The 19,469-nt window shown below is 42.7% G+C and overlaps 2 protein-coding genes and 1 non-coding gene across 9 annotated transcripts in view; 1 reads left to right on the forward strand and 2 right to left on the reverse strand.

Annotated features, from left to right (window-relative positions):
* The window catches only part of FARP2 (FERM, ARH/RhoGEF and pleckstrin domain protein 2), a 138,496-nt gene extending 134,400 nt beyond the window's left edge, over nt 1-4,096 (reverse strand). For 5 of the 7 annotated variants that reach the window (XM_053304708.1, XM_053304704.1, XM_053304709.1 and 2 more), the window contains exon 1: nt 3,949-4,096. The gene's annotated coding sequence lies outside the window, so the exon portion shown is untranslated. The other 2 variants (XM_053304706.1, XM_053304707.1) reach the window with 2 other exon arrangements.
* Nucleotides 623-18,095, forward strand: LOC128350607 (serine/arginine repetitive matrix protein 1-like). Its single transcript, XM_053309003.1, has 3 exons — nt 623-634; nt 3,355-3,900; nt 16,575-18,095. Exons 1-3 carry the CDS (start codon nt 623-625, stop codon nt 16,737-16,739), a joined length of 723 nt encoding a protein of 240 aa, XP_053164978.1. The 3' UTR covers nt 16,740-18,095.
* Nucleotides 1,663-1,735, reverse strand: TRNAV-UAC (transfer RNA valine (anticodon UAC)). Its single transcript has one exon. It is a non-coding gene; the product is annotated as a tRNA-Val (tRNA).
* Nucleotides 18,096-19,469: the final 1,374 nt, after the last annotated feature.

The raw sequence follows: 19,469 nt of genomic DNA on the forward strand, positions 1-19,469 counted from the left end.
AACAACTTAGTGCCTATTTATTTGAACAAGAGTACTGTAGCTGGGGATGAGAAATTTGTGTGATCCAGGGGGAGGGGTTCTTGGGACATTTATTTTTGACTGTGTGTTTTAACTAAAACCTGTGCTAAGCCAAAAAAAAGAGAGCAAGTTCCAAATTAATAGCTGGAACAGAATCAAAGTCCTTAAGCAAATATAAATCATTTAAAAAAATGCTTGTAAAGTCTTTTGTCTCAGCAAAGTGAGTGTAACTCTTGCATGCCAATCCTCTGGAATAACTGGTACATCTTTCTGCCACAGTCTTGCACAAGACTGAAGGGAGTGGGGGAAAAGAAGAGAGAGCAGGACACCATATAAAAACCTAGCTTTCAGAAACAGAATATCTGGAAATATCTGACAAGACATTAACATTTATTCTAAACCAATACTAGAAAAATATTAATCTTCACATTCCCCAATCTGGAAAACAGTTTAATGGAAATTTCCCCATCATTCATAACAAATGTTTTCCCACCAGTGCTCTCCATTTTGCAACACAAAGAGATCAAAGGATGCACTCAAATAACTACAGAATTTCCACTACCTTTCCAATTCTAAAGGAAGAAGATTAATGTACAAAGCTAACATGGATGCAAGAGTGAAAATGGACATGCATCTACATAGCTCATCAAGGTCCCACTGAACATAATGCATCTTAAAATTTATTTTCAATTTAAACATTTCCAAACGATGTGTGGTTTACAATAGGCTGCCATACACAGAATCATCACCAGCAAGGTATAAAAATCAAAACACTCCAGCTTAAAAAGAATCTGAAGCACTTGGAAATCAGGAAGTTTTTTACCTGCCATCTGAAAGTTAGTAGGGAGAGTGCCAAGCAAAACTCCCTGGGCAGGGCATTCCACAGATGGGATACCAACATTAAGACAACTTTAGATCTTATAACTTACCCATTATGCTTCAGATAAGCCAGGAGGAACACTAAAACGAGAGCTACCTCTAATTATGTCAATGCATCAAGAAGCTGAAGGACATATGGGAGAGAGTATTCTACTAATTGAGATGATTTTAGGAGCAGTGCTATAGGTCTCAGAGGCTTGCACACAACACTGCAGAGTATCTGCCTATCTTCAAAGGCAGCCACCCATAGAGCACATTACAGTAATATGGGAGAGGTCATCCAAGAAAAGGGTTACAAGAGACAAGATCCCAATAATCAAAGATAAGGTGCATCTAGTATAGCAGGTAAATCCAGAAGGTGGCACTCCTGGAGACAGATGCTAACCAGAGGTATCCCCCAAGTGCAGACCTGCTCTTTCAGGGGGAGCACAACATCCTCACCAATTCCTCAATTTCAGGTCCCACCTATAACCATCACTTCTGTCTTACCTGGACTGAGCTTCAGCCTGTGGATGCACCTAGGGATGTTCAACTCCATGCAAGGCTCAGAACTATATCTTTAATATGTTTTGTTAATCTTTTGGGAACACTACTGTTTTGTAGAAAAATGCATCCATCATGAACAGAAATGTTTATACAAAGGCTTAGAACATAGAAGCGGTCTTATACAGAATCAGATCATTGGTCCATCTAGCTCAGTATTGTCTGCACTGACTGGCAGCAGTTTCTCCAAGGTTTCAGACATAAGTCTTTCCCAGACTTACCTGGAGATGCCAGGGATTGAACCTGAGACCTTCTACATGTAAAGCAGATGCTCTACCACTGAGCTACAGCCACCCTCAAAGGTAGCATATATGGTTCTCCCATCCAGGCAATGATCACACCAAGACCTGCTTGACAGCAGAAAGATGGCTGTACTGTGTGCTCTGAGATCATGCTCTGGGGCCTGCCCAGGTTCCATAAAATTCGGCAGAATATCAATTCAAATGAAGATATACAAGAAAAGATCAAGTGTGTCATCAGGTCACGATGTCAACTCCCGGCGACCACAAAGCCCTGTGGTTGTTTTTGGTAGGAGGGGCTTACCATTGCCATCTCCCACGCAGTATGAGACGATGCCTTTCAGCATCTCCCTATACAAGTGTTTCCTATAGTCTGGGAAACATACCAGCAGAGATTTGAACCGGCAACCTCTGGCTTGCTAGTCAAGTCATATCCCTGCTGCGCCATTAGGTGGCTACACAAGCAGAGACTACCATATATAGCCACTTGACATTTAGCACAATAGAACATATCCCTGCAAATAAGTGAAGAGATAATAAATATTTCTTACTTCCAAGGAAACATAGAATTAGGCTGGAAGTTCCACTGGGTTCAGTTAGGCTTACTCACAGGTAAGTGTGGACAGGACTGCAGCCTTAATTCAGCCTTAACTCCTCAGAGGATATTTTTCCACCAAACAGCCAGAATAAATCTGGAATGTTAAGAATAATATGTGATGCCTCTGCATTAAGTAAATGACTGCAAGAGATAGCACTGATTAGGGTAACTTGATGGAAAGGAGTTTTCAAGTATCAGGCATGCTGATGCAGATATCTTTAAGACATACAAAGAAAAGGCCCAAACCCAGAGCTGATCCCAAGAAGTCCAGAGTACTGTGTGACGAGAGCAGTTCAGGAGGAGCAGTGACAAGAAGCTGGTACAGTACACTAATACTCTATGTTACTTGGCATTTCTTTTCTGAAGTGTATGTTCCCCTTCCAGTTTAATATTAAAGTATAAAACCAGACACAGAAGAAGTTGTTACCTCAGCAATCCCACCACCTTGTTTAATCTACTGCAGATTTCCTATATGGAAAGCAGTTCAATATGAGTGAATATAGAGATCATATGTAGATCACAGAGTATAATGACTACATACATATGAATATTACTGTGTACACACAAGCAACAGCTAAGAGAGAAACAGGTTTCACAATGATCCTATGGGAACGTGTCTTCCAGTAGCAAGTCTATAACTTGTTATGAGAGCTCCAGCTATAAAGCGGTATATAAATGTAAGTGCTAGTGTAAGTGCTATGTGGCCCTTAAGCTACAATCAAGCATGCTTGCAGAACTCCAAAGGATAAACCAAACACAGTAAGCTTTCCATTACAGCTAGTTACTATCAAAAAGGGATCAAGCGATTTTAGATTGTGAACAGCCCAGGGACTTGTGTATGGATTGGTATACAAATGTGTTAAATAAATAACAAATAAATAAGTGACCGGTTTCAAATGATTGGACGGCACAAGCCATTAAAAACAATAACCTGTACATGTACATTGTCCAGTTTAGAACTTATAAGACAATCTGCAAGAGCTTTGCAAACTTTCTGCAGGAAGACGCAAGACGGCTCCCCAAAGTCAGTATCCCGAAGAAACTGACACCCTCGCGCTAAATCTATCCTAACATCAGATCGGTCAAGCACTGCAGCCGGGAAACAGCGCTGCTGCGTCGAGCCCGGCGGCAACCAACGAGAAGTTGGACAGAAGCAGGAATTCCACCCACTCCAGCGAGGGACCTAAGACGCCTCTCTCCTCCGCTCCAACCCTCCGAGCGGCACCGCATACTCCCGACAACAGGAAAAGCCGCCAAGTTTGGGTCAGCCGCGAGACACCGGCGCCGCCGGAGCCCCCTTCAGCGCCCAGCCCAGGCGGAAGAGGGGCCCGGCGCGGACGGGGACCGCCCTGCCGGAGGAAGGAGTGGCGGGCGACACCAACGGCCCGTGTTTTTGTCCCAGAAACAGGGTCGGCGTTCCAGCGGCTGAGCCGCCACCACCGCCTCCTCCTCGATCTTAGCTTGGGCCACGAGCCTTACAAAGCCACCAAGCGAGCGGCAGCGGCAGCCCTGGGACCGCAGCGAAGGAGCTGTTTCCGTGGACACACGCCTCCGCCCCCGCCCCGGCGGCCCAGCACTGTTTCCCGAGGGAGAACAGGCAGCAGCTCCGAATACCTGAGGAAGGTCGGTCAGTCGGTCTCCCCCCACGCCCAACCCCAGTCGCGTCCTCACCTCAGTCGACGACCGGCGACACCGCCAAGCCAGCCGCGCTCGCGCCTGCTCTGCTGCACCCTTTGCCCGCCTCGGCAACCCGCAGCGCCATCAACAGCCCCCTTGCCAGACACACTGCTTTCATTGGCTGCCGCAGGCTTCTCGGGGCGGGACTTCTCCCACCAGCAGCCCGGGCAATGGGTGGGGGGGGGTGTACGCGCGCCCGGCGGGGCGGGGTTTGCAGCCGCCGCGGCCGAACTCGTGAGAGAGGAGATCGCCGCTCAAGCGAGCCGTGCTGGTGCCGCCGAGGTCGTTGACCTCTGTCCGTACACGTTGGCGCTCGCAAGGCTATACTTTCTTTAATGTTTACAGCGCGAATGGCACGACACCCGGCTAATAACTATTTCACAAGTAACGCTAAGATCGGTTTTTAAGCTGCTAGGCGCGCAGGCAGAAGAGAAAACTCTTCAAACGTTTGTGCCTGGAAGACCGTGACCAAAGTTACAGTGCACTTTAAGTATGACAAGGGAATCTCCATATCCAGTTAATTACCCACTGCTTACAAATCCTGCTATTCCTATTTTATATGACCACACCTATTCCAGCTGCCCACCACTGAGAGACCTTATTTATTATTTACTTATTTATTTAAAATATTTATACCTCGCCCCTCCTGTGCACTACTGCTAGGGGCGGCTCACAACAATCAGATAGATACAAGATACAATAAAAATAATAAAATTAACTAAATTAAACCAAAAAATGTTGCCAGATTAAAAACCACAATCATTATTAGTTTCACCTTAAAGGCCAAGACAGATCATCCTGGAGAGAATCTATCTATATGGTCTATCTGCCTAATCTTCTAGCCTGTACTGCTCTGCAACTCCAGTGCCCAGAAACTTTGAACTGCCTGCTGCAGATGTTAGACTGTCTCCCATCATCCCTGGCTGTTGGCCACTGTGGCTAGGGGTGATGGGAGTTGGAGTCCAACCACAGCTAGCAGGCCAAAGTTGTACAACCCTGTTCTAATGCAATGTCACAGGTATCTTTCTGGCACCCTCAGCCTCCAGTCTGCCCAACTGCTGTTTTTTCATAATCTCCCTTACCTCCAGGCATAGCCCAAGATATGATATTGTCTGAGAGGAAGGATGGGATACTGCCCCCGCCCCACCACCATTCCACCTACAATAAGTGTCAATTGCACAGTCAAGTGCCAAACCTTTTCTTGAAATGCACACTTTAAATGCTTCCTCATCTAAAATTATATCTGCTAACAGAAAAGTAGGATGCTAGAGAGAAAATAATTCAGCCCAATATTCTTCGGGACTCATATTTCTATGTGTACAGGTTAAAGCATTTCCTTTTGTTTGTATTGGGGCTTGTTGGGCAGGGGAATATTCGGACATGCAGCTCTATCCAGCCTGACATGAAAGCCAGGCAAGGTTTTACTGGCCCTAACCTGTTGGGTTGTTGGACTTCTCCAACTTGGCCCATACCTCATTTTGTTTGAGCTGCTTACCCACCTTCTTTGGGTTGTATTATTTCTAGGGAAATGCTCAACTTTAAAAGGTTTTATTTTTGGGTTCAGAGGAGGGCAATGAAGATGGTGAGGGAGGGGTCTAGAAACCAAGTCCTGTGAGGAATGGTTGAAGGAGTTGGTTATGTATTTTTTTACTTGGAGAAGACTAAGGGGGGGGGGGTGACAATAGCTGTTTTCAAATATCTGAATGGCTGTCATATAGGAGTAGCAGCAGACTTGTTCTCTGCTGCTGCTCCTGAGGGCAGGAGCCCAATGGGTTGAAATTACAAGGAAGCCAATTTAGGCTAGATAGTTGATTGATTAAGTGTTATCTAGTCAGTGTCGACTCTTAGCGACCACATTGATTATCTCCAGGATGATCTGTCTTCAACTTGGCCTTTAAGGTCTCTCAGTGGTGCATTCATTGCTGTCGTAATCGAGTTGATCCAACTTGCCGCTGGTCGTCCTCTTCTTCTCTTTCCTTCAACTTTCCCCAGCATTATGGACTTCTCAAGGGAGCTGGATCTTCGCATAATGTGTCCGAACTATGATAGTTTGAGCCTGGTTATTTGTGCTTCGAGTGAAAATTCTGGATTGATTTGTTCTGTGATCCATTTGTTTGTTTTCCTGGCTGTCCATGGTATTCTCAAAAGTCTTCTCCAGCACCAAAGTTCAAATGCGTCAATACTTTGCCTATCTTGCTTCAAAGTCCAGCTTTTGCATCCATAGAGTGTCTCGGGAAAAACCATTGTCCAAACGATTCTGATCTTTGTAGTCAGGGGCGTAACTATGATTAGGCAAGGGGAGGCGGCTGCCTGGGAGCCCCCACGCCTCAAGGGGGCCCCCAGAGGCAAGTCACATGACTATATATTGTGAAGTGTGTGTGTGTGTTTGTATCAGCGAGGGGCCCATTTTAAAATTTTGTCTCTGGGCCCACTCCAGCCTTGTTACGCCCCTGTTTGTAGGTGTAGACACGTCACGACATCTAAATATCCTTTCCAAGGCCTTCATTGCAACTCTATCAAGTGCTAGTCTGTGGCGTATTTCTTGACTGCAGGATTATTTACTGTTAATGGTCAATCCTAAAAGGCAGAAACTATCCACCGATTTTTTCATTGTCAGTTCTGAGGTTGGTTGCTGTACCCATTGTCATTAGTTTAGTCTTCTTGACATTTAGTTGTAGTCCCATTTTTTCACTGTGCTCCTTGACTTTCATTACTAGAACTTGCAGACAATCCATATTCTCAGCTATCACAGTGGCGTCTTCAGCGTAGGGCAGATTATTGATATTTCTTCCTCCCTTTAAAACCACGCTCATCTTCTTCCAATCCAGCTTCTCTCAGTATGTGTTCAGCATATAAATTGAATAAAGAAGAAGAAAGTATACAGCCTTGTCTTATTCCTTTGACGATCTGGAACCAGTTTGTTTCACCATGTTCCATCTGGACTGTGGCTTCCTGTCCTGTGTATAGGTTTCTCATGAGAACAATGAGGTGTTCTGGGATGCCCATTTTCCTAAGGATATTCCACAACTTGACATGGTCAACACAATCAAAGGCTTTTCTGTAGTCAATAAAGCACATATTGACTTCTTTCTGGTATTCTTTGGCTTTCTCAATTATCCAGTGTGCATCAGCAATGATGGCTCTTGTTCCTCGGCCTTTTCTGAAACCAGTTTGAACGTCTGGCATTTCCCTTTCCACGTAGGGCTCTAATCTGCATTGGATGATCCTGAGCATTATTTTGCTATCATGTGAAATTAAGGATATTGTGCGATGGTTTGCACAATTTGTAAAGTCTTTTTTCTTTGTTATGGGTATGTAGACTGCCCTCTTCCAATCTGTTGGCCATTGTGTCATTCTCCAAATTTGCTGGCATAGTTTGGCTAGAACCTTGATTGATTCTTCTTCCATTGCCTGCCATATTTCTGTAGCTATGCCATCAATTCCTGTAGTCTTCCGAATTGGTATTGACCGGAGTGCTGATCTAACTTCATCTTCCTGTACTAGAGGTTCCTGTAAGTAGGGAATATCTTCTAGAGTATCTTGGATTTTGACGTTCCTGCTGTACAAATCTCCAGTATACTCCTTCCATCTCTGTTTGATCTTCTCTGAGTCAGTTACTATCTGTCCTTTGGCATCCCTTAACATACCAGTTCGAGGTTGGAACCTCCCTCTTAGTACAGAGATATTTTGGAAAACTTGCCTTGTTTTTCCGTGTCTATTTCCATCTTTAAGGTCTTTACAGATGTCATTGTAGTACTGCTCCTTGTATCTTCTAACTGCTTTCTGAAATTCCCGATTAACTCTTCCTAAAGTCTTTATCTTTCTTGACTTTGGCTTCTCTCCTCTTCTTGGCAATTTCCACCATCTGTTATGACATCCATTTTGCTTTCTTCTATTTCTTAATCATTGGCAGTCTCTTCTCACATTCATCCGTAACAACTTCTTTGATTTCATACCACAGTTCCTCTGGTTCCCTATCAATGAGGTTCAGAATTTCAAAACGGTTCCTGATGTTCTCCTTGAAAATGTTCTTCTTGAAAATTCTCAAGATCATATCGTGGGAGCTGGATAGCTTTGTTTTCCTGCCAGATATTTGTTTATAGGCTAGGTATTAGGAAGACTATTTTAACCTTCAGAGCTGTTCAGCAGTGGAACAATCTGCCTTGTGCAATTATAGGCTCTTCGTTGGAGGTTTTCAAACAGAATCCGGATAGCCATCTGTCAGGGATGCTGTAGCAGTTGCCTGCACTGAGCAGGGTGTTGGTTGAGAAGGCATCCAAGGTCCCTTCCAACTAACATTCTATGATTCTAGGTAAAAGTGGGCGGGGGCGCAAAAATAGGGATTGCAGTGATATTAGGAAGGGAGTGGTATAGATTCCAGTGGTCCCTCAGTGGTGGAAGCTCTCATGAACACATCTCTGTGCATTCTGCTCGGCTGCTGCTCTCTTTTTACACTTCCTGAAATTTTTCCAGCTTGGGCCACCCTCATTTATTTCTTTTCTCCTCACCTCACTGAGGCGCTTCTCTTCCTCTCCACATGTTGCTTTTCTCGCTCACTTCCTGCTTCATTCCTCTCACTGGGGCATTGCTGCTATTCCTTCCTTCCTTTTTGTCCCCACTACTGGGGCACCTCTTTTTCCTTCCTCCTGGCTGGAGTTACTCTCCTTTCCTCTTCCCCCAACCCTCACATTGCTCCATTGCTGATGCTGCCTGCTCCCCTCCCTACCTCCATCCCACTCATCTCTTCCTCTAGTGCTTCCAGAAAATAATGTATGTGAAGTATACTGAAAGATAAGAACTGGAATAAGAGGTTGTAATCGGTAGATTGTCCCTCCAAAACAAACAACATGTTAAAAAAAAAGTGAAAGACACTCCAGTTATAATCAGGCCAAATTAACCCCTTGCTGTTTGAAGGCCTGAGTAAAAGGCCTAGTTGGCAGTCATTGAGGAAAGGCCAGGAGTATAGGGAGAGAGTAAACACCACCAGAAAGAGTGTTGCGTCATCTGGGAGCAAACACCGAGAAGTCCCTAACCTGTGTGCACAATGGTTGAGCTATATGAGCTATCTGCACATTTTTTCACCCTGAATCCCTTTACACCACACCCCCCCCCCCCGCAAAAGCTCCAATTAATTGTGTGGCATTCTAATGTGCAATGGAAACTCCTGAGTTGTACTAGCTGTAGGATTTAACATTTTCAGCTGTTGAACATGGACAATTCATTCCTAACCAGTTTATGCAGAGAATATATAAGCAATTTTTTGATCACCAGCATGATTAATAGTTATCATTCCACTCTCAAACAGAACTGCCATACCATTTGCTACGAGAGACGTTGCAGTCATTTTGCTGTTTTCTTTAAAAACGGATTACACCTCTGCAGCCTATTAGCAGTCCATCCTGCTAGTGGTGGGAGTAGTTTGTGCTTCAAATACCACATGGGACAATGAGACATGGATCCAGAATTTCCAGATGGAGTAAAGGCACCCTTTGAGATGATAGTGGCACTTCAGTGCTCAGTTCAGAAGCAGAGGATCTTGGCTATCAACTCCCTCATCCAGTGGTGCCTCCACATCCCTTGGGGGACCCCAAATCCTCTTTAGATTGTCCTGGGTGGTATGGTCACCGCTGGCCTGTGCTGGGTGCTTTAGAGACAGAGAGGAGAGTGGGGAAAGAAGTATGTGAGATAGGAATATGCTAAGTTGCATGTTGACATGTTTCTGCTAATGCATATTTGCATAAATATACCCCACGTGGTAAAAATACTGTATTTGTCACAGTGTGTGTGTGTGGGGGGGGTGATACTTAACTTGCACCAGGAGGGGGATCTCCAGCTGGTGGGGGGGGGGGGGCTCCAAAGGTCTTTAGGCCCAGGCTCCAGAATTACTTAAGAGCACCTCTGCCCTCATCTGACCCTGTATCTTACAGACTTTTGTAGGGAATTCCCCTGTAAAATCTAGATCACCATGATGCATCTGTGCTAAATAGTGGGTGGGCAATAGAAAAAATAAAGACACCCCAAACTCTAGAAATAATAAACTTCTACAGTTTTCCCCACCTCAAACCCAGACAATGGAAATGAATTGACCCTTCATAAGAATCAAACACTTAATGCATACATTAGCTGGTCATATTTGCATACAATGGAAGCTGGATTCGCAACCAAATGGTTCTCCACTCAGTGCTTGCACACTCTGTCTCTGCTACCTAAGGAGGAAGCAGAATAGTTCAAATGACAAGTGGTAGAAGGGAAAAAAAGAAGACACAGCAACTGCACAGACCAAACCATTCATTTTTAGCCCAGTATTCTATCAACAGCAGTGTAGATAGATCGCATGTGATGATGAAATTAAATAATGTCTATAATTAGTAACCTATTTACCCTTTCTTCATATTATTTATAGATACCATCAAAGTACATGATGTACAGGAGCAGAAAGAAAAATTGCTGCTCTTAAACTAGGGCTTGACAAATCCCAGACATGAGGGAGCAATGGCATCTAGAAATTTAACCGTGGTGCCTAGACTAGGATATTAAGTGGTAGAGTTATTTAATAAAATGTTTATCCTAGACACCTCTGTTTCTATTCTAAATACATTACTTGTAGAGGAGATACAGAGAAGCCACTTTACCCTACCCTCCTTCCACTACAACGTTAAGTCTGGTAGTTTTGTCAAATGCCCATTGTCTAAATCCTAAATTTTTGAGCTGGCTCTTAGGAAATTTGTCAAGGCCTGCCATAAGAACTTCCAATCTAAATGGTGACAACCGGGAGACAGCAGTGGGAGGGGAGCAACAGAACAAGCAAGTGTAACAAAGGCAGGATGCCTCTGAGTACCAATTGCAAGGGAGTAACAGCAGGAGGGAGGGCATGATCTCACCTCCTGCCTGTGGCTTCTAGCGGCATCTGGTGGGCCACTGAGTGAAACAGGATGCTGGACTAGATGGGCCTTGGGCCTGATCCAGCAGGGATGTTCTTATGTTCTTAACAAGAGATGAATATGAGTAAGTGGGCATATTCTAGGCTTCATTTCAGTTGTGGATGGTGGCAGGTGGTGTGTGTGTGTGTGTGTGTGTGTGTGTGTGTGTGTTTTCCCATGGGGGAAAAAGAGTGCATTTTGAGGAATGTTGAGTTTCCAGTAGTTGGACTCTAGTTTGTGTGTAAGTCCATACCTAATAAACAAGGGAAAATAGTGCCTATCATGAGAAATAATTTGGAACATGCTTCCTTTTACAGATTACTAGCCCTTTTTCCCCTAGGTGTCTCTGATGACAGTATTTCCTTAAGCCTATTGCATATGTAATATGTACTTTTCCAGGGCGGTGGCTTGAGAGAGAGAGAGAGAGAGAGAGAGAGAGAGAGAGATTTAAAGTTTGCTTTACCCTTTCCTGATAGTGCAAAAAAGCCATCAGCATGTCATGATGGGTGTAATTCAAGGAGTGGGGGCGACAAAGAAGCAGGAATCTGAGATCAGATAAAGCAACTCACGCTGTAACTATACACCTGACAATTCTGTTTGGAAAGATAAACTCTAAACGCTGGATATACAGAAATGCAAAAAGATAAATTTGTATACTTGAGAAACATACATATGTAAACAAATGCAAACAATGCAACTCTAATAAGACACTTCAGGTTTGTCCTCAGGATTGCTGTCCCTTGCTTGTGATACAACACCATCACCATAATATTCAACCCAAACTTAGTTTGCAATTTAGATTAGGCTCCTTCTTGTCAAGTGTATTATGTTTTCATTTCTGATCAGCAATCAGGTATCCAAAAGGCTAAGGTAAATCAATTTACAAATATCATTTTTGGAGACTTGTATCATCCTTGTTCTATTATTCTCTTGCAAATGAAAAGCTGATCAAGGTGCCTGTGAGCAACTTTATAAAAGAGCAGGTGGTTTTATTTAAGGTCCCCTAGTTTTGAAGTTTGTGCCATAGAATCCTGGAGGGTGGTGGCAGGGATATTCCTGGTGCCTTTATCACAACTTCCATTTTCACAGACATAACACTGATACAAGGGGGAACATATACTGACTATATTATGCCCAATTGTGTAGTCAGAAGTAAACCTGCTTCTGGATTCCATTGCCATGGCTGACAGATGCAAAAAATGGGGTCAATTCGCAAGTATTTGAGCACTTACGTATTGCTTTGCAATTGTTTTCCTTTACCAGACTGAATGATAGTTCTGGTGCCAACTAAGTGCTATTTCCAGCTTCTTTCCTCAAATAATCAGTCCATAGAGACTTCTGGCTGCCTTTGTTAGTGGGATACTTTGTAAGTGCTAAGGCCACTGTGACCCACCAAGCTAAAGCAGCCATTTATTGAGGTCTGTCAGGTACTTGGTAATATCTCCTGTTTTTGCAGGCCCATGCAAGCAGCAAACACAGGGGCATACTGAGATCCTGCTGACTCATATTATTTTATAGGCTGAATTTGGAGGCCAAACCCAAACCTTATCTGTGTTTATGGTTGTTTGTTGAGCTTATGTTCACACACCCCCTCCACAACCACCATGGTGCACCAAGCACCGATTTATTCATTTATTTTATTGTGATATTTCTATACCACCTTTCATTAAAACAATCTCAAGGCGATTCACACAAAACTTAAAAGAAGACTACAAACATCACACAGTTAACATATTAGCTAGAATATAAAAATATAGATCTAATTAAAAGATTTAAAACACAGCACAATATCACTATACAAGATACAAGGCAGCAGCAACAGAAACTATCATGTACAGAAACTATCATGTAAAAGCCTGGGCAAAAAGATTCCACATGCTTTCTAAAACCTGTAATGGAGACTGAAGAGAGGATGGCCACAGGGAGAGCATTCCAGAGTCAGTGGGGCAACAACTGAAAAGGCCCTGTCCCATGTGCACAACAGCCAAGCCTCCCTCATTGTTGGCACCCAGAGCAGAGCACACACCCCCGATGACCTCGTCAAGCGAGCAGCAACCTTTGGGGGCAGACAGTCCCTCAGGTATCCGGGGCCCAAACTGATTCCCATTGCACCAGCCCCTTTTGGAGATGGTGGCATGCCGAGTGCACTAAGCACCGTTTCCCATTCCACCAGCCCAGGCATCAGTTCCTACCACTGACTCTTTGAAGGTTTCCCTCCCCCATGCCCAATTCCTCCTCCCACCATCTCCTTACCTAGTGTTAGCGAGCAGCAGCAGCAGCCCTGAAGCACGGCCTCAAATGATGTTCCAAGTGTACTAGAAGACATATGGGTGTAGTCGATAGTCCTTAAGGTAACCAGGGACTGAACCAAGGCCCTTCTGCATGCAAGGCATATGCTCTGCCACTGAACTAGGGCCCCATCCCCAGGAAGCTTTGTAAGTTGGATAGGCCTAGCCTAGAGCCAGTTTAAACCGTCCTTTTCTATTTTTATAAAAATGTGGACAACGTTCTGTTTGTCCCAGGGCCTGAACATTCTTCTCTTTTAAAAGCTTCACTTTAGGACACAATTTGTATGTTTAGGGAAAAGGATTCAAGGTAGCCATTAGAGGAGGAGGAGGGAGGAACACATTAGAGAAAGGGAGACATTTTTTTTAGAAGTGTTAACACCCTGTCATTAGAGCTGTTTCAGAGACTGGCTGCCCTTAGGCCTCCTACCCACATAAACCAATGTAATTTTCTGAGCTCAAAGAGTATAATCAAAAATTGCTCCAGTTCATGTTCCCTGAGTCCCAATGTCCAATTTAACATTTTCTAAGGGCCATGTGCACAGCTGCCCTACTTGTGGTGGCTGCTCCATTCTTGATGAATGACCACAAACAAAAGCAGCAATTTCGCACACCATATCTCAGTCCATGTTAAGGGAGGGCTGGGGTGGTGTTTAAAGCAACAGCTTTAATTGTTTTTATATTCCAGATATAGCCTTCCAACCATAGTTCCTCCAGGATGGCTTCTAGATTCTTTTTTCTAGGGCTGCAACATTCGATATTAATACATCTTAGTACATACTTTAAAAAGATTTCTAATCAACTACAACTGCCCCTGATTAGTCCAATATTTTCATTTTTAATGTATTTAATAATTTAATCATTGTCTATCTTTAAAAAAAAACTACAGATGACAAGCACTGCTTTAAGAGAAGCTTGCTCTCCTTTGTGAAAGAATAGGGACATGCCTCCTTTATTATGCCAGCTATGCATATAATCTAAAATAAGGTTGTTTCTCCTTTACAAATATGACAAATATTTATACACTGCTTTTCAACTAAAGTTCCCAAAGCAGTGTGTGTGTGTGTGTGTACACACACACACACACACACACACACACACACAGGCTCCCTGTCCCCAAAGGGCTTACAATATAAATAAACAAACATAAGATAGACACTAGCAACAGCCACTGCAGGGATGCTGTGCTCAGGATGGATACGGCCTGTCATTTAGAACAGGGGTAGTCAGCCTGACATCTTAAGTGGCACAGTGGGGAAATGCTTGACTAGCAAGCAGAAGGTTGTCAGTCTGAATCCCCACTGGTACTATATCGGGCAGCAGTGATATAGGAAGATGCTGAAAGGCATAACCTCAGACTGTGTGGGAGGCGGTAATGGTAAACCCCTCCTGTATTCCACCAAAGAAAACCACAGGGCTCTATGGGCACCAGGAGTCGAAACTGACTTGATGGCACATTTTACCTTTAGTCAGTCTGAGGCTTTATAGCAGTTTAAGGTTGCCGCATTCATTGGAGATAATTCTTGGACACAGCCATTAAAAGGGAGGGCATACACACATTTTAAAACACTACTTTGTTTTACCAGGGTTGGAAGGAGTTCTCAACAGTGGAGCTTGGCAGCTGTTTCGCGTATTCTCCCCTATCTTCTTTGCACAGGAGAGGGTTAGGCGTGTTTCACCTCAGTAAGCCCTCGCTAACTCTAGAGATGATCCAGACATGAGGAGTAGGGGTTTACTGAGCCATTTATAGAGAGAGCCAGCCTAGCAGTCAGCAGCGCTGGTGCCAGAAAAAGGGTAAGAACATGGGTCTTTTAAACACTGACACCATACAGCTACAGTGCCTGGAAAGAAGCGCCAGAATAATTGGTAATGTTGGTTAAAGTAATCTTCCCATTCACATTCCTGAACATTTGGTATCCCGGGTGACACTTTCCCTGCATTCCTGACAGAACATCCTCCTGGACTGTTACATCCAATCCTGGACACGTGGCAACTCTACTGTTTGACTACAACTCCCATCAATAGCCAGGGTCAATGGGAGTTGTAGTCCAAAAGTTTGGCCAACCCTGATTTAGAATTATTTTTCTCCTCATATGAATTTTTACACAGAGTTATCAATTAACTAATACTTGGATGATTAATTGTATTTATTTATTTATCTACCATATTTCTATACCGCCTGACATGTGCATCCCTAAGTGGTGTACATATGTTAAAAAGCAACAAATATAAGAATAGGATAAAATTATTAAAACAATTATTAGGATATAAAACCAATTAAAATTAATTAAACGTCTGAAATAACAGGTGCATCTTAAGGGTTGTTGTTTTTTTAAACCAGCACAGAGATGGAGAAACTCTGATCTAGTGCATTCCAGAGCCCTGGGAAATCTTAATTAACTAAGATTACTTAGTGTGGGGGCCACTGACGTAGTTTTTTTCTTTCCCTTTTTGAACTCAGGAATGGATTCCTGCATTTGCACTGGTCTGATTGGGACATAACAAGAAGCCTTGCTCTCCTGCTATGAACCTAAGAGAAAAACAGGTTGCTCACCTGTAACTTGCAATGGATCACAGTCCAAATCCATGGCTTTGTGAGCTACCCAAACCCCTCTCCTCTTTTGCCCATGAGAAAATGAGTTCAGGAGAGCAGTGGGGTGGGTGGGTGGGGTGGGGGTCCCCCTCCCCCTCATTTCTCTTTTGAATGAAAAAGAGCTGTGAGGAGGAAGCATTTCCTTTTGGTCATAAGTAAACTGCATGTAATGTACCAACTCAGGGGAATGTGGTTTACTTCAAACCAGAAAAGCCAATCAGGATCAGACTTTGATCTCAGATCCTATTTCCTCCCTAAACTTTGGCTTGAGTAAACCACCCACTTTTCCTGAATTTGTACATCATACTAATGCAGCACTGTGGTTTACTTCAGTCCAAACAGAAATGTTTCTCCTTCTCTTTTTCTCACATCCAAAAGAGGAGGGGGGCCCCCCTGCAAGCCCACTGTTCCCTTGGACTAATTCTTATTGTGAAGGACAATGGTTTTCTACTAAAGCTGACCAGGCCACTATATCAGTTAAGAAAAGTTGAAGTATATTTACACCAGTGGGGTCCCAATCCTCTCAGTGTCTTATACTCAGTAATCTATTTGCACATACAAAGTGAATCATATGAAGCAGCCATTAGAAAGCACTGTTCCTTGGGGTTTTCCCCAACCTTTATAAAAGTGTTGCATTATTGAAGAAACAAGTTGGCATGCAATAAAATTATGTGATTGTAATCACATGTCAACTGTTATTATAAACACATTTTTATTATAAGAACTAGCTTAAAATCCAGACAGCAATGTTCAGATATTATTTTAAACAGATTTTGGTACATGTTGACACACACCTACTTGCTCTACCACTTTTCTTTCTAGTTTCATCAGTTTGCTAGTCCAAACAAGTTGTCAGCTTACAGCAGATTAAGCAAAGAAAACAATGCAAAATTACCCATGGAGCTTGCTCAAAGCCACAAGGCAGATAACTCCATAACTCTTATAAAGAAGCCCATCCAGCAACAGAAAAGCAGGTTCCTTCTGTGAATGGAAATGTGTTGTAATCCAAGTCAATGCAGTGATATACAGCCCTCTAGTGGGAAGGATGCCTGATTGCATGATAATTATTGAGTTCTGTCCTCAATGTCATATTTGTATTATGTCAGCTCTTTCCCACACCTTCATACAATGAGTCTGCACTATGAGAGGCAGGAATAAATCCGAAACCTCCAGTTTTAAACCAAACTGTCCCATGCTATTTGTAACTTTTTGAATATTTGCTTGATCACTTGTCTTGGAGAAATAGATGTAAGGGGTTCTTCTCTTTTGGTTGATTCCCTCATTGCTCCATGACACTAGGCAGTTAATAAGTTAGTTTCTTAATGTAGAAATAACAGATATTGGGCAGCTCATCAAGCTTCAGAGACACAGTGTACTCCAAGCTTCTGTACTGCAGCCCACTGTTGCAACATCTCTCTCCCTCTTCAGCTCTGACATCTTTAGCCTGTGCATCCTCAAAGAGCCTCAGGGCACAGCATAGACAGTTCTCTACTTCGCCCATGTTATCCTAACAAGTATGTGGTTTAGGTTGAGAATGATTGGTTAAAGCAGACCCAATGAGCTTTGTAGCTGAGTGGGAATTTGAATCTGGATCTCACTGAGCCTAGCTTGACACGCTAATCACTATACCACCACACAAGCTCTGTGGCAGGGCAATTTACTTCAGCATCCCATCACAGATGTGATAGGGAATGGATGCTGCAATAGTAGCTGTGCTGAAAGTAGGTTTTACAGTCTAACTTGCAAACAGGAACACATATCATGCTGTGGGGGCAAAGACAGCTAGGGCTTCATATGGACATATGTGACACCTACAAACTGGCTGAGTACACATGGACAGTTAAGTCTAGGGGTACAAATGACTTTTTGCACTATTGATACAGTTCCAGAATTCCTAGTCATAAATCTAATTGTATGAATTATCAGCTGCACAGAGACAATTGCTCCAGTGAAATGCACTTACTTAAAGAGGAAAAATCACATAAAACTGGAAGCATGCACGTGGTAATTGGCAGATTGTGCATGTTTTCCTGATGCTGCACTAAGAGGATTGCGCTTTGAGCAAAAGTTCACAATGGACGTCAAAGACAATAGATTCCCAGAACAAGTATGCTAGTAGTCCAGAGTTCTACTCACAATATAGATATGTATGAGGTGTCAGTAATGGGGTGAATATCAAGTAAAATTGTATAATAGCATGTAATCCCTAAATTATGTTACAAAGTTAATAGATTTGTCTGTCATGTATGTAAGGTAGATCTGGCGGTTATCAGTGACTTGTAGACTCCGCAGGACAGCAAATAAAACAGATTACTTCAAAAAAAAGCAACAATATGTGTACTTCATTCTATAAAAGTGGTTAATAAGTGTATTTGATTTTAAATGCTTTTTTACTTGCACATTAAAAGGCAACTTATTACAAAACCATAGTTGCTCGCAGCTTTGTTTTAACTTGAGTCAGGTTTGGGAAATCTCTCATGTCAGCAGTGTGTTAGTGATACAAGATAAACTCCTGTCACCTTCACTTTAACAGATGGTGAAGTACTAGCCTTGTACTGAGGGGAAGTTGAAGGACATGCAGCTAATGCAGCCTCTTGAACCCACCCACACCTATGATCCATAAGAAGTGTTACTTACCATTTTGGAACATCTTGAGAGTTCATTTTGGAAATAGAATCCCCAGAATTCCCCTTCTATTACAATTGTTATGGGCCTCGAAGGAAAAACTGGATTTTTCCACTGCAGCAGCTAAGGGTAAGGCAGTTTTTCCACTGCAGCAGCTATAGGCAAAGTTTATACAGTACAAGGCTACCTCATATGCAGCTAAGAACTTGTTTAATCTAGCTGTTTAAAAAACCTAAAGCAAGCAGAACTGCTAAGCATTCTCCAATTCATTTGGTATAAGGGTAGATAAAGAAGAGATTATTTTTGAAGGCTGGTACTACAGATTGAATTAGGATTACCCACATCTACCTATGAGGCCTAATATTCTGCTATAAACCATTAGCAGTTGGTTAAAAGTTATATACTCCAGCCTTTTTGATGACTCAGTGTAAGGTGGGTGACTCTATAGAGCTTTTTACTGCAGTTCATCTTAGGTACTATCTGTATTTCTACAATGCTTAGCCTTTTCTGCTACTTGATACAGAATTTATAAGGGAAGAACACTTGTATTCTCTAGCGTAATTATTGTGTTAATATAAGCTTTTTTTTTTTAGTATCTGTGCACTTTCAAAATCATTCAGGCTGCAATCCCTTGCATATCTATTTGAAAGCAAGACCCACAGAATACAATGGGACTTTGCTCCCCAGAGTGTGTATATGTGTATTTCCTGTGTGTAATAATTCTGCAACAGTTGTGAAGTCTACTAAAATTTAAAAGCAATAAAGTGGTTTTGAACTTCTACAATTCTTAATTACATGAAAGAATGAAATCAGAAAAAAATATTTGACACTAGAGATTTCACAGTGATTTGGCAAGCAAGGTGCAAGGCAAAGGTTTGAATGAGAAGAGATATTTGGAAACTAGAAAAACTTGAAAGGAGAATAAATCAATGACTACTTTAGAATAAAAAACGTGATAAAATATGTATTTACACAACACTTCTCACCCTGCTATTCTATATTGACTACAATCATGGTAGGTTACAGCATAAAAATACCAGTTTAAAATAAGTTTAAAATGCTATAAATCCAGTGGCAGCAAGACAGCAGCAA

This window comes from Hemicordylus capensis, chromosome 3, assembly GCF_027244095.1.
Source record: "Hemicordylus capensis ecotype Gifberg chromosome 3, rHemCap1.1.pri, whole genome shotgun sequence".
NCBI classification, from domain to species: domain Eukaryota; kingdom Metazoa; phylum Chordata; class Lepidosauria; order Squamata; family Cordylidae; genus Hemicordylus; species Hemicordylus capensis.

Bases quoted from the DNA above. Each gene is read 5' to 3' on its own strand.
- LOC128350607 (XM_053309003.1), top strand. The intron at 3,901-16,574 runs GTCGGTCAGTCG...TTTTCTTTCTAG, and splicing joins GCTCCGAATACCTGAGGAAG to TTTCATCAGTTTGCTAGTCC.